This window comes from Sebastes fasciatus, chromosome 11, assembly GCF_043250625.1.
Source record: "Sebastes fasciatus isolate fSebFas1 chromosome 11, fSebFas1.pri, whole genome shotgun sequence".
Lineage (NCBI taxonomy): Eukaryota > Metazoa > Chordata > Actinopteri > Perciformes > Sebastidae > Sebastes > Sebastes fasciatus.
In genome coordinates this window covers 14513180-14536197 of record NC_133805.1, presented here as the reverse complement: position 1 = coordinate 14536197, position 23018 = coordinate 14513180, and the positions used below count along the sequence as shown (strand labels likewise).

The following is a 23018-nucleotide window of genomic DNA, read 5'->3' as shown; positions in this document are numbered from 1 at the left end:
GGATAGGGTTACAGGCCATACAGGCTACACAAACAAGCCTCCGCCATGCAGGATAATGAAGCCATCACACACTGCGTTGTCACAGTGACGAGCTCCATCAAGGTGTGTATCACTTTTCCAGCTGACAGCCCTCAGAGCTGGAGAAAGGAGAAGACACATAACGTTGGGACGGTAGAAAAGAGTGCAGCATTGTTATGATTGGGTTTATAGCTTCTGATCTTGACAAGGAGGATTGAGGTGAGTTTGTATCTTTTATCTCACATCCCCTACACACCAAATCAAGTGGTAGTAGCCTTAGACTTACCGGTAATATCTTCTTCCAGCCAGTCTTCATGGCTGAGGCCACCGGCACGAGCAGTAGCAGCGGAGGTTTAGGCAGTGGAGGAGTTGGGGGAGTGCGTGTACCCCAGGAGCCCTCTCTCAAAGCTGGGGTGGTGTTGTCAGATGAGAGGGTGGACTTCCTTCGAGAGCAGGCCTTCTGTGTGCTGCGAGTGAAGACGGATAAGTGGAACCGCTTCATCGGAGCAGAGGAGAACCAGAAGATTATACTGGATTTCCTGGACCACATCTGGACCAACAGACTGCTGCTCTTCACTGGACCTGGAGGGACATTGCATGCAGGGGATGCTCAGGTAAGAAATACACACAGGCCAAAAGGTAAATAAACACACTTAGTTTATAAAAAAGCTAAAGTGCCTGCTTTCATAAATGTGTCATTTTCTTTTTCATCTCCCCATCTTGGCTAAAGTCAATTTTGTAGGCAAATTCAATTATGGTTATAGCCTTGAGTAAATATTTAATGGTGTAGCTCATCTATTGTTTTCTGTATGCACTGCATGTTAGAAATTCTGTATACTAATATCCCTGAGGTAAAGATACTGTGTGCATACGTTCAGAGTGGCTGATGATGAGGCACATTTCATCATCCGTTTGCCTGGGTGGCATGAAAACACAATTCATTAAATAAAGATAGCAGCAAAACTCCTCACACCATGAGAATTTATATATAAACACCATCTTGCAATCACAATTACATACTGAAAAGTGCATTTCAGACAATAAGCTGACATCCAAGGCTGTAACACAAAATCTCCTGGGTTTGCAATCTACACTCCATCTAACAGACACACTTTTTGAAATAAGTCACTACTTATTTCTAGTGCTTTCAATGCAGTTGAAAGCATTCCTACTGTTTTTGAATCTGAGAAGACGTCCCCACCATGGAAGACCAAGCTACTGTGTGTGCTAAAGAAGGGCGTAAAGAGAATCGGCCGCCAAGGATTCAGACACCAACTCCGGCTGGGGGAAGTGCCTGGATACCCCATGGAGCACCTACCTGTTGTCATCTCTGAGGTGGGCTAGTGTGTATGTGTGTGTGTGTGTGTGTGTGTGTGTGTGTGTGTCCAATACACTAATACAGGTGTGAGGGTAATGAAGATTTGGGTTTTCCAACTCAGAATATGCTGGCAGGACAAAGAAAGAATACATGATGGGTTATTTATGCATTAGTGGAGGTGGTGGGAGAGAGGAGGATGATGGCTAAGCTGTCATCCTTGATGGAGAATGACTCCCACCCCATGCAGGACACCATCTCAGCACTGGAGAGCTCCTTCAGCGACAGGCTGCTCCACCCAAAGTGTGTGAAGGAGCGCTATCGCAGGTCCTTCCTTCCTGCAGCTGTCACTCCACAACCACCACTGCTCCCAGTAGACCACTTACACACTAAAAACTTGACAATAACCTGATATTTTCAGGTGGAATTTCATTTAATTTTCACTGTGCAATATCATGTTCCACTTCTGCAATTTTGTTAATAGTCTGTTTATTGTCAATACTGTATATACTGCTCCTATTTTTATACTTCCTTCTATTTAAATGGTTCATATTTTGTTACACTTTGTTTAGCTCTTTTTTAACTGTGTTAGCTGATGCATCTTGTTTTTTGCAGTATCCCCTTTGCTGCTGTGCACTGCAAATTTCCCCACTGCGGGACTAATAAAGGAATATCTTATCTTAACCTGGTCACACGTTGATGTTGGATGGCATTCCTCAACCAGGATTTGTTTCTGTGCATGTTTATTTTCAAATTAACCTGCACAATTATTTGATAATCAAGGCGTTTATTTCTACATTTCTTTCTTTATTATTTAATTTTTCTTAATCTAGTAATTTATTTAATTATTCTTTATAATGGAAGCTTTAGTCCTCCATACTTAAGTACAGTACTTGAGTAACTCCACAACCAGCACTGCTCCCAGTAGACCACTTACACACCAAAAAACTGACAATAACCTGATATTTTCAGGTGGAATTTCATTTAATTCTCACTGTGCAATATCATTTTCCACTTGTGCAATTTTGTTAATAGTCTGTTTATTGTCAATACTGTATATACTGCTCCTATATTTATACTTCCTTCTATTTAAATGGTTCATATTTTCTCAATACTGTATATACTGCTCCTATTTTCATACTACCTTCTATTTAAATGGTTTATATTGTGTTACACTTTGTTTAGCTCTTTTTTTTACTGTGTTAGCTGATGCATCTTGTTTTTTTTGCACTATCCCCTTTGCTGCTGTACACTGCACATTTCCCCACTGCAGGACTAATAAAGTAATGTTATCTTATCTTATCTTATCTTAAAACAGCTTGTGTGTAACTTACTGCATAGGTGCTGCTGTGTGTGCTGTCCAACGGTCTGAACCATGAGGACTGGCCTCGGGTGGTGTCGGATGACATCCATAAGCACCTGGAGAAGCTGAGGAGCCGGGTGGTGACTCTGAGAGGCCGAGCCGAGGGACGAACTCTGCTGCCGCTGCCTCTGTCTGTGGAGAGAGCTCGGCCTCAGGACATTGTACTCGGGTCAGTGTGTGTATTGAGTGGCTAAAGCTAATATAGACTAACTAAATGTGTATTTTTTTATTTAAAAATGAAAGATTATATGCTGGTCTTTATTCCTAGATAAATGTTTTTTGGGGGAAAAACCTAACAGGACGTTTTTAACGACACTTACCGCATTTCCAGATTCGTTAAAACTCCTCAACGGTTCTGTTCAACTGGTGACCGGAAGTGACGTACGTCCTGCTGCTCGACAAAGCAACAAAATAAATATAATTATTAATATAAATACAAATAAAGACGTCACAAAATGTAACGTTTTACTGGCGTTTTCACGCTTATTGTATTTCTTGATATTTAATAAGATTTCAAGAGAAGTAAAAATAAAAAGCGAGGTCCAATCAAAGGCTACTTCCGGTTGCCATCATATATCTTCAAAACAGCAGTTAACTGTGTTTTCAGTTGACACTTGATGACACTTACAATTTACTAGAGTAATATTTTAGTCCTATTTGTAGTTAACCTTCAGTACTTTCATCATCCAAAGCCCATATTGCCATTTTCACCCACACCCATCGCCCCGCTCTCTGTCTCCCTCAGCCCCACTGGTTGGCCACTGGACCGTGGCTTGTTATACTCTATAGAAACTCTGATAGTTCAGTGGTCTGGACAGATATGGAACGTCCTGAAGAAAGACTCTGGTATGGTGCTGCTCCGGGGAGACCACCCAGGCCCCAACGCGGAGCTCCAGTTTTGGACCACTCAGAGGGAAAACCTGCTGGGCATCCAATCACAGGTATGACACTGGTTCTGTGGAAGTTGGCAGGGGGTGCAGTCAATTCAAATTGTAAACTGAAAGTTCTCAAAGTGTCAGTAATAGAGGTGAAATTGAACATTATAAACTTTGTTAAGGTAGTATTTATGACAGGGGTGTTGTATTGAATTGCAATATATGGTATAGGTGTGCCTAATAAAATGACCACTGAGTGTACATCCTACTATGATTTCCTTGTTTTCAGATCCAGAGCCCCAAAACAGAGCACATCATGGAGATCCTGAGAAGAGTCAAGAGCAGTTACTACTCCTCCTTCAAGGACGTATGCCTCAAAGTCAATGAGGGTAGATCAGCATTACTCATCATTTATCAGTGCTAATTAATCAATTTCCTCACTCTATCATCTAGTCTCTCACAGCCCGACCTCTCAGTCATTATTTTAATATGTACTACTCTTCCATCCGGAGTGTACAGCTATTATTATTCCTTCAGTCTTCAAATACACAAATAACTTGTGTGTTTTTTGTGTGCCAATCACATTTCAATCACTTCGCCACTCTTGCTAGAAATTGTCAATCTAAGAATGCAACTATGTGAATTTAATTCTGTTAAATTAACTGTTAATACTTCTGTGTGTGATTACCATAGCGGTGCTGGAAGCAGAGGACATAGATCTGTATCTACGCCCTCTGAGGAGACTGATCAGCAGCTTAGAAGAGAGGAGTTTCCCACAGATAGACGTTCTACTGCCTCCTCTTTTCCACACGCTCTGTCTTATCTGGAGCTGTTCCCAGTACTACTGCACCCCGCAACGGATGGTGGTCCTCCTGCAGGAGTTCTGCAACCTGATCATTGAAAAGGTACAGTGATGCTGGTCGCTGTGTATGTGTGAAAGAGAGGGAGACAGAATATTTATCAATATGATATTCCTAATATGATTGTGTGTCTGAATCCAGGCCTTTGCCTACCTCATCCCAGAAGAGCTGTTTAAGATGGAGCTCGAGGAGGGGGTGGAGAGAGTCCAGATAACCATCTCAGTTCTGCGCACCTTCAAGCAGTTGTTTCACACTCACCGGCAGCGGATCCCCAAGTATTACAAACACAGCCATGCCATCAAGCTGTGGGACTTTCCGGCTACGCTTGTGTTCCAGCGGTCAGACCGCATCATGGAGAGGCTGCTTATGATCGAGGTGCATGGGTTGACAAGCATGTTTGTGTTGGTTTTATAGAAAGATTAGAAACGTGCACATCTGTCTGTAATTCCTGAAAGAAGATGCTAGAACAATTTGCCTCAAGAAGACATTATTCCCAACACATTTACATCAAGTAAACTGCTGTATATTAATTTTTAATATAGTATTATTATTATTGTGAATATCAAAAACTGCTGTTGACTTTTTTTTCCTTTCATCTGTAGGAACTTTTTGCAACAGCGCTGGACTTTCTGAAACTGGAGAAGGTTGAACTGGGTGGATCCAGAGGGAAAGTCCTCAGCGAGATGGTCTTCAGTATGAGCGAGGAGTTTCACGACCGCTGGAGGTCCCTCAGAGAGAGCAAATACGACCCCCTGGACTACACGAACGATGTGAGGCCTACACTGTGGTGAAATTGTTTGCTACAGTTGTCTTTGATATCACGCTGCTATGTAATTAGTAAGCCCCAAAGGGCTGTGATTCACCGCAATAAGTGGCATTGACAGGCACAGCCGAATAATAAAAAAACAACAATTAGATGTTATTTTTCCGCCCAGCAGTGCGGTAATTGAAAACTAGCAAAGCAAAGTAGTTGCTAAGCAACACTCACGAATCAGTGACAGCAGACGTTATTAGTCAGTGCATCAATTTGATTTAATTTGCTAGATATTTTACAGCCATTTTACAACGGCTTCCAGTGTGACTCAGCCAATTAAAACTGGAACTGAATCTGAAATTGATGTGTGTTATAATATATTTTTTTCAAAGTGTGTGTTATTCAAGCCAATACTGATCAACTCAGCTAAGGAGAACTTGAAGTGCTGCATGAAAATGGAATGGAATAAACATTGCCTCATAATATAAGTGGCTTTTGAATCAGGAAAGGGACCGAAGATATCCATAATTTCCTGTCTAATGCCGTCTTGTGTCCAGGATTTTTTTCGTCACTATCAGCGTTTCATGGAGCAGAACAGAGATTTTGACCAGAGGCTGGGAACTGTCCTCAATCTGGCCTTCCAGCACTCCAAAAACCTGAAGTCAACCTTTAAGGTCAGTCTGTTACACTTTGACCTCTTAAACAATCCCATTACTGTATTTAGTGATATACCTCCAGGTCATTCAGGGACAAGGTGTTGATCAGTTGAACATTTTACATATCTGTGTAAAAAGAGCCAGTTTAGCATGTTAGCATACTACTGTATAATCGCATTGATCTCAGCTGAGAAGTACATCGTACCTCAATGTATACAATAAACACTGTCCTCAAACTGTGTTTTTTGTGTCCCATGTAGTTGTTGAAGATTTTCAGCACCCTGCTTGAGAGACCCAGGATCCACCAGCTGTTCTCTCCTAACTACAATGTGCTGTTGGACATGTTCAACCAGGAAGTAGACCACTGTCAGTTTATACTGGATCAACACAGAGACGGGGTAAGAGAGGTTGAAGAGAAATAAATATTGGCGATGACTTATAAATTTGAATATTGACACACTTAGGAATGTCTCAGTTTAAAATGACACATATTATGATTCACAACTTGGCTAAATGTGTGCTACGAGCGTCTTTGGAAATAGTATTAACTTCTTGTTAATTCATCCTTTGTGTTTCAGCTGCGGTCAGGCTGTACTGTCCTGGCGAAGAATATGCCGTCAGTGGCCGGCAACCTCAAGTGGTCCCAGGAGCTTCGGAATCGCATCCTCACCAACAGGAGCAGCCTCTGCCAGCTGGCTCATATGTACGGACCAACAACACACACACACACACACAATTATCTCATGCAACAACTGTCATCCAGCAGATTTGTTGTTCAAACTTGTAGTCCTCAGCCCCAACCGACGCCGACTCAAGTGACATCATTTGAGGCAATCTATCTGATGTCACACAGCTCCCTCTGGAGCCACAAAAACTTCATACAACTTTTTTCCACATATGCAGTAGTACTCCCTAAGTACAGAAGTTCCCCTTTAAGTAGAGCAGGAATAATGTTTTTAGAATAAATCTTGTAAATCTTATTTTTGGAATGAAACTCTAGCATGCAAGAATACAGTTTACTTTTCAAACATGTACAAAATACAGATGGCATTTATATTCTACTCCTTATCTTCATTTTTCTTTGGTTTTTCCCTTTTCCTCCTATCCCTCCCCAACACTGCCCTTCCAGGCCTCTGGGGTCTGCTGAAGCCGACGATGTCCTCCAGAAGTGCGAGCGTGTCCTGGAGGTTCTGGACCAGCATGATGAGGAGCTGTTCTCAGAGTGGACTGAGGGCCTGGAGGACATCTGTCAGACCCACCTGAAGGAACCTCTGCTCACATTGGACACTGACACAGGCCTGTTCCAGGTCAACTTCAGTCCTGCAGTAAGCCCAAAGCAGACGCATCACCAACAGACGTATTAAACACACTAATCAGTGTTCAAATATGTTTTGAATCTATTTGTATTAAGTGTACATGGTTTTGTCTGGAGTGGAATTGGTGCCTGCAGTCGTAAATTATAGTGGAAAATGTATGATAGACTATACGAGTCATTCCACAACTAAACATGTTTGCGTTTACACCCCAAATACGAGGTTAAAGCATTTAAATATATACAGTACATATAATTTTATTCTGCAACATATCACTGATTACTATGAAAGCTTTTACATTTGCACCACTTTCTCTTTGCAGCATCCTGTAGCTGATGTGTCTCAAATAACCATAAGTATCAACCTGTGGTTTGTTTACAATAAACAGAGGAACTATTTTGCATTAGCAGCAATAACCGCAGTATGTAAACAGATAAAGAAAATCACAAAAATGCACTCAAAATCAAATCAAAGTGAAAAATGCAGCAGCAATGAATATGTATAACCAGCAACGTCAAAGCAGGCACTATAATCCAGGGATTAACAATTTATCTGATGTACTGTGAGCATTTCTTCTAATGCTGTGTGTGTATGTGTGTGTGTGCAATGTGTTCTAATGTTAATGAGATCTCCACTTTAAGATGCTGATGCTATTTATTCCGATTTTTTGCTGTCACGGTAAAAGGAAACAAAACAATAACTTTGGATTCATGAAATTGGTTATTACATTTCTCCTCCTCTCTCTCGCTCTCGTTGCCTGTCCCCAGTTGACATCGGTGCTAAGGGAGGTGAAGTATCTGGGCATGCTGAAGAACCAAAACATTTCCAAAGCAGCTCTCAGTCTCTACTCCAAACGGGAGAGACTCTACATGGTGGGTAGCCAAGCTTCTAGTGTTGCACTGAATATAGTAACAGACAGAATAATCAGAGTTTAAGTGTTAACGCTGCGTTGTATCCTGTAGTACACACAGACACTGACCTTGGTGACCCAGTGGTACAACCAGCTCCACAGCACCATCCTGGCTATAGAGCTGGGACTGGTGAAAGATGAGATGGATGGGACGAGGCGACAGCTGGATCCGGCCCTCCGGGAGCTGAGCTGGGCTCAGGACGACCTGTGGGACTACATCCAGAGCACACGAGACCTGGTCAAGGTACTGAACGTTTCTTGTGTAATTTCAAAGAAATCTATTCCATTTTAGTTTCAGTTTTTGTTCACTATACTGATTCGCACTATTCTGCTATATTTAGAGAAAAGATCCTGTCTCAGTTGCATTTTGTGCTGAAATATAAAAAAGTTATGCTTTATTTTGTGAAGTTTGTTCAATAGCAATATCAAAAGCTGCAGTGAAACTGTTGCCTGCCAATGAAGCATGAATCCTGGCATTCCCCTGATGCGGTCCATGCCAGCTTTCCTCTATTAGAGCAAACACTCCTAAAAACAAAAGCAACATGCAGCTGTCAACCAAAGGGAATATAATTACTGGTTGTAATAGTTCCTCTCTTTTGCAATCGCCAGAGCATTTCTAGTCGTGTCCAGAAGACTAAAGCTAACGTGGAGGCCGTCCAGGCCCTTATGGGGAAATTCAGCCATCGTGCCTTCATCACCAGAAAGAGCCGCGGTTCTACCCTCCTCATCTTCTCTGACATTGAAGAGAGTGTCTCCAAACAGCACACACTCATCAGCAGTACAGGGGAGGAAATACACAAACTGCTGCAGGTATATTCTCTCTCCTTACTCTTGATGCTGGAGAGAAGAAACACTGCAGATCTCGCTCATATTCACATCACTTTCCCTCTGCGCTCCAGGAGAGCCAGTCTCTGCTCGGTGTCACAGACCTGGACGGCAGTGAGTGGCAGTCCTACACGGACTACGTGGACCGCATGATCCTGACGGGCTTCTCCAGCGCGGTACGCTGCTCCCTGCAGTACCTCATGGACAACACAGACGCAGCCCAGCGCATCACACCGCTGTTTGAGGTCCAGCTGGTGCTCAACAGCAACGAGATGACCTTTGACCCCTCATTGGACTTCAGCCACAGTGGTAACTTCTACGATATTGTGGATAAGATGGTGGCCAGCATCACCAACATGGCGTCCTTCATTCCCAGAGTGGCGAAGCATAAACAGCTGGATAACTATCAGGTGCTGTGTAGATTGGATTAAAGGTTCATTCACAGAAATATATCTGCAAACACACACCCTTGTCATATGCTATCTTGTTTCTTTGTCTTGTAGTGCGACATAAATGAAATGGAGGATTTGTCAGAGATGTGTCATGTGATCCGCTCACGGGCACGCACAGCTATCACTAAGGTACGTTTTCTGTCCACACATGGAGGCTCATGTATGACGCTTACAGGCTTGTAAAGACTGTGTTGCTTTTCAGGTCAGAGAGTATCAGGGATCGTTTGCCAGCTACCGCTACCTCTGGACTGATGACAGGTCAGAAGTGTATGGCTCTTCGTTTTCATCGTTTAAAAAATTATAAATAGGATATTTGCCAAACAGTCTTTTCTCCTCAACTCTCACAGGTCTGAATTCATGAGGCAGTTCCTGCTGTACGGCCACGTGTTGAGTACAGAGGAAGCGGAGCTGTATGCCGATTATGAGCTGAAAAAGAACCCACCCACCCTGGACAACTTCAAAGAACAGGTGTGCTTCACATTTACATTTCAAGCAGCCTTTTCACCTAAAAACTGACTTGAGCACAATTCTTTTTTTTTTTTAATGGAGCTGGTCATGTCTCTGGTCTTTTCCTGTCTGCGTCACTGCATCACTCTTCACTCCAGATCAACCTGTTTGAGTCTCTGTATGTGCGAGTGAGCAAGATGGAGGACAGGAGGGTGTTTTGTGGCTGGCTGCAGCTCGACATCAGACCCTTCAAGCACACGCTGATGAATGTCATCAAGAGATGGAGCTGGATGTTCAAGGAGCACCTGCTCAACCACGTCAACCAGAGGTTAGACACACACATGGCATACACTATAAATGGACAAGAAATACAAAAAACAGATAAGAATTACCTAGAAATATAGAAGAGCTTCTTTTTATTTCATATTATCATCAGAAGAAACTGTTTCCTTTACCTCTCCTCACTTACATCCTCCTCCTTCCTCTCTATCCCGCAGCGTGAGAGAATTATCGTCTTTTGCCCAGGACACAGCCCGTGGTCTCTCTAACAAGGTGTCAGATGGCGACTATGCAGGCCTCGTGGACATCATGGGACACCTCATGGCCATACGAGACAGGCAGATCAGCGACGACCAGCACTTCAAACCCCTCATGTCTACCGCCGAGCTCCTCAAGACCTACGGGCAGCAGCTGCCTGAGAGCGTCTACACGCAGCTGGAAGTCTGTACCAATGCACACATTTTCATGAGTTCTGGCAGATATTTACATTTATAATTACATTACATTCTTCCCCTTTATTGCCACAAAACACAGGAGCTGCCGGAGAAGTGGAAGAGTCTGAGGAAAATTGCATTCACAGTCAAACATGAAGTGGCGCCGTTACAATCGAATGAGGTTTCAGTTATACGCAGGAAGTGTGTCCGGTTTGAGGTGAGGCTGTGTGTGTGCGGGGTAGGATGTCAGTGTGGCTGCCCCTTACAAAGAGCTCAATATCTGAAACCTTCTCACTTTCTTTACTGCATTATATATGACTGACACCACACACACCCCACAATGTGCTGCACAGTTATAGATGGAGAGATATTCATAGGAACTTCAGCTTCGAAGAATCCTAAATGTGCAGGTTTTTTTCACATTTTAGGTCAAGCAGCATGAGTTCAGAGAACAGTTTCGCACTGAACCAATCTTTAGGATCAATGTGGAGGAGCACTATAAACTCATTGATAAGGTGAGCACTGGGAGACAAAAAGAAAAGTTTAAAAGTCTTTCTTTGCAAAGTAGCACTTTTAAGTGTATAATTAAATAGAATCTAACAAACAATACAATTTTAAGCCACGGCGTATCAAAATGTCTCCAGTCTAATCGAGGAGTAGCAGTGATGGAGGCAGAGATGAAGAGGCTGCAGGACACAGCAGATCTGTTCGAGGTCAGCTTCCCAGACTACAAGCAGCTGCGCCAGTGTCGCTCTGACATCATACTGGTCAAAGCCGTCTGGGACATGGTTATCTTTGTGAAGGTAAATGTTGATCAGCACAAAACAATTATGTTGGCTTTTGTTTGATTTCTTAGCTATGTTTGAGCTCCCGTAGATGTCATATTTTGTTTTAAAGGAAGAAAGATGATTGGGTTTTGATATAAAAATACGAAGACATTTTTTTTGTCTTTTTTTTGCATATATTGATAAAAAAAGGTGCACAATTTGACCGGGGATGTGATCTAAAAGGGTTAAAAGGAGCATGTTTCACTTCATCTCAACTGATAGAAGAAGACTGTATTCGGGAAATAGATTTTTTCCCCATAAGAGAATCACAGATTAAATGTTTTCCATTCTCCTCTCCGTTGCCAGACCAGTATAGAGGATTGGACCAAGACTCCATGGAAAGAAATCAACGTTGAGCAGATGGACATGGAGCTCAGGCGATTCGCCAAAGTATAACAAGCTTCCAAACATTAAAATCTTTAATTTTTGCTGTGGTTGAGAAGAACAGTAATTTCCTCTCATACTGTATCTCTGTTGCACATTAAAGGAGATGAAGATGCTGGATAAGGAGGTGCGGGTGTGGGACGTCTACATGGGTCTGGAGTCGACTGTAAAGAACCTGTTGACCTCTCTGAGAGCCGTCAACGAGCTGCAGAACTCCGCCGTCAGAGAGAGACACTGGCAGCAGCTCATGAACACCACCGGGGTACGAGACCATCTCAGCTGCTGCTTCTCAATGTCTCATACCTTCTGATTCAATAATGTTTCATCAATGATGTTCTGCACTGTATACAATACCACTCTATTATAGTTCTGTTCTTCTTCAATCTTGTCTTCACATACTCTACCTTCATTCAGCCATCCTTTCAGGCTCACGTCCAGGCCTGTAATGACCAGCACAGTTCAGTGAACCCAATTATCCCGATCTGAAATCTGATCACTCTCATGGTTGCTGTGTGTTCGTTTTGGTCCTCAGGTCAGGTTTGTGATGGGGGAAGGCACCACCCTGGGGGACCTGTTGGAATTACAGCTGCACCGTGTGGAGGACGAGGTCAAAAACATAGTGGACAAGGCTGTGAAAGAAATGGCCATAGAGAAAGTAAGAATCATAGAAACCAACCAGCAGTAGAATAGTGTCCTCTATATCAATGCACTAGTTGTAATGGTCAAGAGTATTTAATTTACAATTCCTTTTTGAGTTTGTCACAATACCTGCATTTGCAGTAACAGTTCAGAGAGAAGGATGCATGTTTGAAAAATTATTTATTTATTTTTTATCACTTTAGTCTTTTTGCCTTTCTACATACACAAATAAAACAAAAATATAACTTTGAAACTTACAATAATTTCCATTATTATTCAATAAAATACAGTCCCTATGTCTTTATTTTTAAACCTAATACAATTTTCCCATTTTCTGTTAAAAGTATCTTCTCTCCCTCTTGGAGAATAAGTCATTTTTTCCATCGCAAATATTTCCTGTATTATATTAAACCACTGTGTATGCCTGGGTGAGTCCGCTACAATCCAGTTTCTCATAATGACCTTTCTGCCAGCTGTGAGTAGGATTTTGACCAAGTAATTATCTTCCTTCAGTACCACTTTAGTTATATTACCCAGGCATAAATGGAACAATTCTTGGAGATTACATAGAAAAATACATTTCTAATCTAAAAAAAAAAGTATTCCTGACAAATACTGTCCCAAATAAATTGTCACTTTTACCATATTCTTAAAAAAACAAACCCAAATAGTCATGAAGCAGTCTCACAACGGACAAGAAAGATGAAATCACAAATCATTTTGCAGAACGGTGCATAAGATAGGTAACATTCTTACAAGTTTCATTTTCATCCTAGTGCACAATTTGTATGTTTTCCTCATCTTCAAATGACAGATGTCACCTTTTGTAAAGAAACGTTTCCTTTATTTACTGCCAGGTTTTGGCAGAGATAACCCAGACGTGGAGTGTGATGTCGTTGTCATACGAGACTCATACCAGCACAGGAACCCCTCTGCTCAAAGCAGATGAGAATCTGATCGAAACACTGGAGGACAACCAGGTGAGCGTGATAACTGTGCTGATGTTCCCCAGCATGTGATATATCTAGTCTATTTCAGTAGTTTAATGCTGAACCATGTTCTCATCAGGCCCAGGCTTAGATTTAATATTTCTGTTTCTAGTGTTGTTTTATTCCTCTGTGTAGAGCTCTTTGTCAGTCTGACATTACGGAGGTAACTGAATAGGAAATGCACAGAAACCTAATAAATGGTTATTAATAATTTAACTTGTCTGAGTATACGTTAAAAAGGGTTCTTCCAGATCATCATGTAAAGCTCCTCCTGTTGTTTCTCTCCAGGTGCAGCTGCAGAACATCCTGATGAGTAAATACGTTGAGTATTTCCAGGCAGAGGTGAGCGGGTGGCAGAGGAAGCTGATGGTGGCCGACCTGGTCATCTCCTCCTGGATGTCCGTCCAGAGGACCTGGGCCCACCTCAACAGCATCTTCACCAACAGCCACGACATCCGCTGCCAGCTGGCCAACGACGCAGAGCGCTTCCAGGGAATCCACACTGACTTCCAGGTAACACAATGCATGCATCCATCTCACCATATCATCCTATTGTGTATCCTTTTCTTCTTTTTCTCCCATTTTCCTCCTTCTGTCGCCCAGAGCTTGATGACTGAGGTGGTGCAGAACAGTAATGTGGTGGAGGTGACCAACGAGCCCGGCTTCCTGGAGAACCTGGAGACGTTGCAGCAGAGGCTGTCTGTGTGCGAGAAGGCCCTGGCCGAGTACCTGGAGACCAAGAGACTCACATTCCCCAGATTTTACTTTGTCTCCGCCTCAGACCTGCTGGAGATTGTCTCCAAGGGAACGCAGCCCAAACAGGTGACAGATTACAAGTTGATTATGTTTTCCAAGAGAGAACATAGAGAGAGAGAGATTGTAGTTATCAGTTCAATATATTCTTCAAACCGTGTTTTAGTGTTGTGGAGCGGAGAATGGTAATAAAGATAAGAATGAAACACAATTTTCTTTTTTAATTTTTCTCAAATTGCAGTCAAGAGATTACAGCCAGTAAACAAACATAACCTTTAAAATAGAAACGGAACTATATTTTCCAGGTGACCAGGCACCTGCTGAAGCTGTTTGACAACATAGCAGATCTTCGCTTCAAGGATTCGGACAGAGGTGGAGGAGCAGAGGAGGAGGATGGGGAGGCGGTTGCTATAGGGATGTACAGCCGAGAGGGCGAATACGTCCCATTCTCTGAGCCGTGTGTCTGTGAAGGACAGGTTAGATTTCTGTCTGTGCAAATACAAGTATTAAACACATTACTATGATATAGCTATAATAAATAACTTTCTCTGTATTGTTTATTATATGCACAGTGAGTGTATATAATTGTATGTGTATTCAGTTGCTATGTGTAATCATTTTCAAATATTTTTCAATTCTATTTGTATTTATGCTTTAACATGTTGTGTGTTTCTTCAGGCAGAGTGTTGGTTGAGCGCATTAGAGAGCACCATGCGCTGCACGGTCCGAAAGGAGATCCAGGAGGCCGTAGCTGCCTATGAGGACAAACCAAGAGACCAGTGGCTGTTTGACTACCCTGCACAGGTCTGATAGAGCAGATACAGATAGAGCTGCAGGGATTACGGATTTTTGTAGGCCAACCAGGAAGTTAGTATTGCCCTGGGTTCGCTTGACAAAAAGCCAATGGGACTTTTCCATTGGGTTTTGGATTACTGCAGAAAATAAGCACTGTGGCAAACACACGTTTATGGTACTTACATGTTTTGTTCAGCAAGATCATCTCCACGAATAAACATCACATTTATTGTTTTTGAAGTGTAAATGCAAACGCCAGAAGTAAAAAGCTAACGTTAGGCTATAAATGAACGATGACGTAGTCTCATTTAGCCACATGTTAGCAACCGCCTTTTTTAAGACACGTAAAGGCTTCAAAATCACAGAGCTTATTTCAGTCATCTAACCCATTCAAAAAACCCACTGACTTCCAGACGAGGGAACAGGAAATGCTAAAATACTAACTCATTTCTGGGTTTTAGGACTCATTCCTGCAGCACTCTATAATGTACAATCTCTTGAATTACCATTTTAACTTCATAAACAAACACATTATCTGTTTGCCATCTGTTTTCTTTTCCATTCCCAGGTAGGGTTGACTGGTACTCAGGTGTGGTGGGCCACAGATGTGGGCATTGCCTTTGAGCGGGTGGAGGAGGGATTTGAGACAGCTCTCAAAGACTACAACAGGAAACAGGTGGTGCTGTAAATCCAGATATTGTTAGGATGGTGGGTGAACACACTGGTTGTTCTGTTCAGTGATGAATTCTGTTTTTTCCTTTCTAGATCACACAGCTGAACTCACTGATCCACATGCTGCTCGGAGATTTAACTCCTGGAGACCGTCAGAAAATCATGACCGTCTGCACCATTGATGTCCACGCTCGAGACGTGGTCGCCAACCTCATAACTCAGAAGGTGACGCTCGTGTGAGATTTGTTGAATGAGGTATCATGCAAGCAAGAATACCTACATGTTGGTGTTACTGTGTGTGTCTCTCAGGTGACAACAGGCCAGGCCTTTGCATGGCTGTCCCAGTTACGTCACCGCTGGGACGACGAAACCAGACACTGTTACATCAACATCTGTGACGCCCAGTTCCAGTTCAGCTATGAATACCTGGGGAACACTAACAGACTGGTCATCACTCCGCTCACTGACAGGTATGCATACATGTAGTATTGTATGCTACACCAATAAACATGCACACAGATTGTACACATTATTGAGAGAGAGAAGTCCAGCACGCTCCCTTTCCTCTATAAGCACTTACCACCCAAGTGCTCCAGTCAAGCTGTGTAGAGGTTGAAAGTAGATAGATCCCATGCAAATAGGTGTAAAGTGTAAAGAAGGAAACAAATGTTTTTGTCTGATCAAATAAAGGCATAAACACCAGCATTGAAGTCTCCTATCTGACCACATTTTAACAAATACACCAGTCCATTTAATCCAAATTGTTATTATTACTTTGGTTTCTGATGTTTTTATATGATTTCATATCTCCATTAGGTGTTACATAACCCTGACCCAGTCCCTCCATCTGACAATGAGCGGCGCCCCCTCAGGCCCAGCTGGCACCGGTAAGACGGAGACTACCAAAGACCTGGGACGCTCCCTGGGTATCATGGTTTACGTGTTCAACTGCTCAGAACAGATGGACTACAAGGTAGCACGGACAGGACAGATGTTCAACGTAGTGTTCATATTTACTCCATTCATTCATATTGTTGTTTGTATTCATTCCACCCTTCAGCTGACTCCCTCTCACACGTCTTCAGTCCATAGGTAACATCTATAAGGGTCTGGCTCAGACGGGGGTGTGGGGATGCTTTGATGAGTTCAACAGGATCTCAGTGGAAGTGCTGTCTGTGGTAGCTGTGCAGGTCAAGACCATACAGGACGCTGTACGCAACAAGAAGCAAAGGTAGATGTGGGAATAATGACGTGCTTTATAAACAATCCATATTAACTTGTCAGCTAATCCAGTCAGTAATGCGTAATTGGTGCTGTGTGTTTGTAGGTTTCATTTCCTGGGAGAGGAGATCGAGCTGAAGCCGACCGTGGGGATCTTCATCACTCTGAACCCGGGTTACGCCGGCAGGGCCGAGCTCCCAGAGAACCTCAAGGCTCTATTCAGGTCTGATATAGAAACTGACATAGAAAAGAGGAGATTTTAAGTGCAAGAATTAACAAATGTCAAAGATGAATAATTCATTTGCTAACTGTTCAGGCCCTGCGCCATGGTGATCCCAGACTTTGAGCTCATTTGTGAGATCATGTTGGTGGCAGAAGGCTTCATAGACGCTCGTCTGCTGGCGCGCAAGTTCATTAGTCTCTACACTCTTTGCAAGGAGCTGCTGTCCAAACAGGTACATAATAATCTACTTAATATACAGAACATACTGTAACTATTCCTGGCGCTCTTTCAGGTTGAACACTATTTAGAAAGCTAATATGAATGTTACATGAATTAAAAGCACTCTTGCCAACAGTCATGGGAAATACTGTACATATTTAGCAACACACCGACACCGGTTCTAAAACACTGAACTGACTCTTGGGTCTCTATTTTAATGGTGCAAGAGGGCTGCATTGAAATGTGGTTTGCTCATTCATCAGATGCTGGCCTATAAAAAGTAAATAATCCACACCCCTCTTATTCCACTTTACTTTTTTGCACATGGTGAACATGTATGAACAAAAATAACTGTAGTTCCTAAATGCACTGTTATCTTTCTTGCACTAAATATGTTTTGTCTTTGCACTGATCATTATGATTGATTAAAATACCGCTGGGCCGCTTTAAATATCCTCTACAGTATAGTCTTTTCTTTCATTGCTGTCACTGTCAGGATCATTATGATTGGGGTTTGAGGGCTATCAAATCCGTCCTAGTTGTGGCTGGATCTCTGAAGAGAGAGGAGCGGAGCAGACCTGAGGAACAGGTACGCATCAATCTGTCATTCACACTGAAGCATCTCACATGTATAGCGGGGTATGGGGAAGAACAATTGTGTGCCTTGTGAGTACATTTGCAGTACGACATCCAAACTTGTGTTTTCCTGCCCAGGTGCTGATGCGGGCACTGAGGGACTTCAACCTGCCTAAGATAGTGACCAGCGACGTGCCCATATTCCTCGGGCTCATCAGTGACCTGTTTCCTCAGCTGGACGTACCCAGGAAGAGAGACCCGAAGCTGGAGAACGCTGTTCGCCAGTCAGTCAGTGAACTGCGCCTGCAGCCCGAGGAGAACTTCATACTAAAGGTGCCTCAGAAGAAAAGGCACTGTTTTAGGATTGCAGGCCAATATGCATTTATAAATATACAACTTTAATTAATAAAACACACTTTATCACTGTGTTTACAGTTATTTATTTTTATTATAGTATATATTATAACTCTCAATTGCAAGTTTTGACTCAAGAGGATGCATATTACGTAATTCCTTTGGGAACATGAATGAAGACATACATATACTAGGTCTGTAATTTATGAGAAAGCATTTAAAATTGTAATTAATAGTATTTATATGATCAGAAATTGAGTATGATTCAATGTTTGTGTGTGTACAGGTGACCCAGCTGGAGGAGTTGCTGGCTGTCAGACACTCTGTGTTCGTCGTAGGCGGACCAGGAGCTGGAAAGAGTCAGGTTAACTTCTCTATAACTACTGTATCCATTAAACCACATACAAAATTTGCCCATTAATTTTCAAAACTACATTAGGAGTTGGCTTATAACCATTGTCCTCATACCCAGACACATGAGTATTTGGGTTGCAAGTATACTGTTAAATTTGGGGATTTTTCTAGATCATTGATTTATTAAAACATTGGAGGAGCATCAAACAAATCCAAAAACAGTCTTAGGATGAGAATGAAAAGTCTCCCAAAGTTAAAGTTAAATTTCACTGTTCTCCTATCTACAGCATGGACTATCTAGAATAATAATGAGGGATTTGCTTTTGTGAAAAGACAGGGTGTCATATATTTCTAATATTTATTCATCAGATCTTAAAGACTCTCCATAGAACGTACGCCAACATGAAGATGAAGCCCGTGTGGAACGATATGAACCCTAAAGCTGTGACTACGGACGAGCTGTTTGGATACCTGCACCCCGCGACCAGAGAGTGGAAAGATGGTGAGGGGCCTGGGGATTTCACCAGGAATTTAATAAGCTGTAAATGATGATCAAGGGAACCAGTGTTTACTTCAGATTGTGGGTCGCTGTCAAGCAGTTGAGTTATTTTGGTGCCAAGACTATAATTTATTCCCAAGCCTCAGTCTTCACAGAATTAATTAGAATTTGTTAAAGTAGATTTTCTGCTTAAGAGTTGGCTCATGTTTGAATAGTTTAAGACTGTAATTCCTAACATTAAATGGTAGTATATGGCATTTGATGATGTGATGATGATATGGTGCTGGTATTGATATGCCTCTGTATATTTGACTCTTCCCTTTAGGTCTGTTCTCCTCTACCATGAGAGAGCTGACCTCAGTGGGCCACGATGGACCCAAGTGGATTGTTCTGGATGGGGATATTGACCCTATGTGGATTGAGTCACTCAACACAGTTATGGATGACAACAAGGTCAGAGTGCATTTTGGTTCTCTGGTATTGTTTCTATTTCATATCATTAATTTCCATCAACCAAAAAGACCCAAGGCCCAAACACATATTTGCAGCTGCTGTGAACAAATCCTCTCCTCTGTCCAGGTTCTGACTCTTGCCAGTAATGAGAGGATCAGTTTGTCCTCCTCCATGCGTCTACTCTTTGAGATCTCTCATCTGAAGGCTGCTACTCCGGCTACCGTGTCCCGGGCAGGAATACTCTACGTCAACCCACAGGACCTCGGCTGGAGCTCGTAAGACACACACACACACAAGCATAAACACAAAAATCATGGACGGTTGGTTAGCGGTGCCGTCTTTATTGTATTTTCAGGTACGTGACAAGTTGGATAGACACCCGACAGGCCCAATCAGAGCGAGCCAACCTCACCATTCTGTTTGATAAGTACGTGCCGTACTGCCTGGAACAAGTCCGCTGCAACCTGAAAACCATCACTCCCATACCGGAAACCAGCATGGTGCAGGTGAGAGCACACAACATGCTCAGTGTGTGTCTCACCTACCTTTACATCCTGCCTTCTCAGTGTTATACTATGGAGGACAGAACCTGCCAAAATCAAAAATGAATAAATTACGCGATTAATAAATTATTTATTTATTTACCTATTATATACTCTTCTATTTAATTTCCCCTTTCATTTATTTATTTTTATTTACTTAAATTTATTTGCATAATGAGGCAGAAATACATAAAGAAATGTAAAAAGAAATGTATAAAGAAAATAATACAGAAATAAATAAGTTTGGAGAAATAAATAGGGGGGAAATTGCAAAGGGAAAATAATGCATAAATAAATAAATATTAATAGTGAATAATATATATAAATTTAAAAATAGTTTTTGATAAATAATAATAATAAATAAATGAAAAACTAAATAAACAAATTTAAGTTCATAAATAAATAGAAAGAAAAATTAAAGAGAACAGTAGATAAATAGGTAAATAAATACAAATGTAAACAGATAAAGAAGCAACTTAAAACATAAATATCAAATTTTTATCACATTTTATCAATGAATTAATGCCCACATTTATTTGTAATATTATTAAATCATTCAATGGCATATATTCAGCCAGATGTTGAATTTCTATGTTGTGTTTTTGAAGAGAACAATGTGTCCCTATGTATTGTCCAATCAGATATTACATTTATGTGTTTATGGCCGATCAGACACTGTGTTCCCTGTTGGACTGCCTGCTGACGGAGGACAACACTCCTGCAGACTCTCCCCGAGAACTTTACGAGATCTATTTCGTCTTCGCCTGCGTCTGGGCCTTTGGAGGGGCTCTCTTCCAGGATCATGTGTGTGGTGACGTAATGTTTGCTTGAAGAGCTTTTTATTGCAGTATTTTACTTTGTAGATAATTCAGATTATTATCTCACATGCTGATATTGCGTCTTCCAGCTGAATGACCACCGTGCTGAATTCAGCCGCTGGTGGTCTAAAGAGATGAGAGCGGTGAAGTTTCCTTCCCAGGGCACCGTCTTCGACTATTTCATCGACTCTGAGACTAAAAAGTTCACTCCCTGGAGCGAGAAGATGCTGCCGTTTGAGCTGGAGCCCGACGTACCATTACAGGTAATGATCAGAGTTACTGCACATCATGTTTACACTCATTACTGACCACATTGTGAACAAGCCCTTTCAGTCAGGTCATGCGTTGTGTGTGTGTTTCAGACTGTGTTGGTGCACACTCCAGAAACTATTTGTCTGACGTACTTCATGGACCTGCTGCTCCAGAGAGGAAAACCCATCATGTTAGTGGGCAACGCCGGAGTGGGCAAAACCATCCTGGTGTCTGATAAAGTGGCCAAGCTGAAGGAGGACTACATGGTGGCTAAAGTCCCCTTCAACTACTACACCACATCTGCCATGCTGCAGCGTAAGAATCATGGCAATGAGGAGGGTTTATGCTTACTAAAAGTAAATATATTCATGGCACAGTATGGTTTTTGCAAGGTATAACAGTGCTAGTTTACAGATATATAGGACAACTGCAAACATCATGTAATAGATAGAATACAATGGATTTGGGACTGTGATAATTAACATTTTTCACAATTACAGAACTTCCCTTTATTACTGGTAAGTGTTTTGCTCGGTAAATAAGAGACATGTTTTGTAGAGAAGTGTTGTTAACTGTCACATGTATAGAATAATATATAGGGTTGTTTTGACTTTATCTCTTGACAGTGATGTATTTCAATTATTTCTGAAAAAGGACAGTGTTCTTGTTTAAGTGGGATACCTTACCCCTCTTTTTCAGATGCCCTTGCTCTGTTTAAAATCTCTTTTATACATTTCATGTTATTACTGAACACAGAGAAAATCCTGGCTACAAATAAGATGTTGACCCTGCTTTGTATCACAGTGTATTTACATCTCATACTGCACTGCATTTGCCCTTTAATATTGCTCGAATTACATAGCATTCAATACAATACAAGCTTTTACTCTGACTCGCTGAACTTTGAAATTGATTTTATTCTTGTATTTGTAATTCTCTTTTCGTGGCTGCATTTTCAAATCCATATCTCATAACTCATTCACTGCAGTGCCCACAGTTTATTCTCGTCATTTTCATCAGCTGTCTTCTGTATTATACGGACCTCAGGTGTTCTGGAGAAACCCCTGGAGAAGAAAGCTGGTCGTAAATTCGCTCCTCCCACCGCCAAGAGACTCATCTACTTCATAGACGACCTCAACATGCCAGAGGTGGACGTTTACGGGACCGTCCAGCCGCACACACTCATACGCCAGCACCTCGACTACAACCACTGGTGAGACGGACACACACAGTTAAACAGCCACATCTGTATGCAAACACATGTACCGTACAGTAAATACAAGTTATACTGAATTTAATTTAAAATCTTTGTAGGTATGACAGACAACGACTGGCGCTGAAGGAAATCCATAACTGCCAGTATATCACCTGTATGAACCCAACATCTGGAAGCTTCTCTATCAACCCCAGACTACAGGTAGAGACAACATGTGGCACATACTCACCGTTGTTTTTCCTACTACAATTACTTAACTTAATTAGCTTTCCAAGCATTTTTACAAGGTCATTTATCAAGGTGCAAATGAACACAGAATGGATTTAATCAGCCGTGAAAGCAAGAAGCAATTAAGTTACAAAGAAATTATAAACAAGCTTAAAAAAAACGAAGTGAAATTGAAATTAGAATGTCCTAGAAAGCTAATAACTAATGATAACATGAAATGATTTAATTAGGAAGTAGTTTGACGGATACTTTTTGTCTTTTGAGTCATACTACAGAGTCTTAATGTTGTTTTCCCACGTCTCTTTACTCCTCTCAGAGGCATTTCTCAGTCTTTGCGGTACATTTCCCCGGCGCCGATGCATTAGCTACCATCTTCTCCAGCATCCTGTCGGCTCACTTCCTTCAGGGAGGATTCAGCTACGGGGTCTCCCGCTCAGTCGGAACTCTCATGCAGGTACACCTTCACTATCGGTGCTGCATTTGTCTACATTAAAACCCGATTC

General features: G+C 41.9%; 1 protein-coding gene across 1 annotated transcript in view; it reads left to right on the top strand.

The window, feature by feature from the left end:
- The first annotated feature begins 2736 nt into the window (after window positions 1-2736).
- The window catches only part of dnah9l (dynein, axonemal, heavy polypeptide 9 like), a 35298-nt gene continuing 15016 nt past the window's right edge, over window positions 2737-23018 (top strand). The window contains exons 1-50 of the mRNA XM_074650925.1: window positions 2737-2865; window positions 3442-3637; window positions 3861-3960; window positions 4265-4476; window positions 4573-4806; window positions 5034-5201; window positions 5743-5859; window positions 6102-6239; window positions 6420-6544; window positions 6971-7166; window positions 7922-8026; window positions 8117-8308; window positions 8674-8874; window positions 8964-9299; window positions 9393-9470; window positions 9544-9599; window positions 9689-9809; window positions 9947-10116; window positions 10286-10508; window positions 10602-10718; window positions 10930-11016; window positions 11146-11304; window positions 11635-11718; window positions 11816-11974; window positions 12245-12367; window positions 13209-13331; window positions 13629-13853; window positions 13944-14162; window positions 14399-14569; window positions 14772-14897; window positions 15457-15564; window positions 15654-15785; window positions 15870-16030; window positions 16377-16533; window positions 16646-16791; window positions 16888-17004; window positions 17098-17236; window positions 17720-17812; window positions 17938-18132; window positions 18440-18517; window positions 18877-19009; window positions 19332-19459; window positions 19586-19734; window positions 19815-19965; window positions 20674-20805; window positions 20909-21082; window positions 21182-21386; window positions 22119-22284; window positions 22386-22488; window positions 22832-22969. Of these exons, the coding sequence (XP_074507026.1) occupies window positions 3545-3637; window positions 3861-3960; window positions 4265-4476; window positions 4573-4806; window positions 5034-5201; window positions 5743-5859; window positions 6102-6239; window positions 6420-6544; window positions 6971-7166; window positions 7922-8026; window positions 8117-8308; window positions 8674-8874; window positions 8964-9299; window positions 9393-9470; window positions 9544-9599; window positions 9689-9809; window positions 9947-10116; window positions 10286-10508; window positions 10602-10718; window positions 10930-11016; window positions 11146-11304; window positions 11635-11718; window positions 11816-11974; window positions 12245-12367; window positions 13209-13331; window positions 13629-13853; window positions 13944-14162; window positions 14399-14569; window positions 14772-14897; window positions 15457-15564; window positions 15654-15785; window positions 15870-16030; window positions 16377-16533; window positions 16646-16791; window positions 16888-17004; window positions 17098-17236; window positions 17720-17812; window positions 17938-18132; window positions 18440-18517; window positions 18877-19009; window positions 19332-19459; window positions 19586-19734; window positions 19815-19965; window positions 20674-20805; window positions 20909-21082; window positions 21182-21386; window positions 22119-22284; window positions 22386-22488; window positions 22832-22969 (7263 nt within the window). The 5' untranslated portion in view covers window positions 2737-2865; window positions 3442-3544. The remainder of the gene's footprint in view (window positions 2866-3441; window positions 3638-3860; window positions 3961-4264; window positions 4477-4572; window positions 4807-5033; window positions 5202-5742; window positions 5860-6101; window positions 6240-6419; window positions 6545-6970; window positions 7167-7921; window positions 8027-8116; window positions 8309-8673; window positions 8875-8963; window positions 9300-9392; window positions 9471-9543; window positions 9600-9688; window positions 9810-9946; window positions 10117-10285; window positions 10509-10601; window positions 10719-10929; window positions 11017-11145; window positions 11305-11634; window positions 11719-11815; window positions 11975-12244; window positions 12368-13208; window positions 13332-13628; window positions 13854-13943; window positions 14163-14398; window positions 14570-14771; window positions 14898-15456; window positions 15565-15653; window positions 15786-15869; window positions 16031-16376; window positions 16534-16645; window positions 16792-16887; window positions 17005-17097; window positions 17237-17719; window positions 17813-17937; window positions 18133-18439; window positions 18518-18876; window positions 19010-19331; window positions 19460-19585; window positions 19735-19814; window positions 19966-20673; window positions 20806-20908; window positions 21083-21181; window positions 21387-22118; window positions 22285-22385; window positions 22489-22831; window positions 22970-23018) is intronic.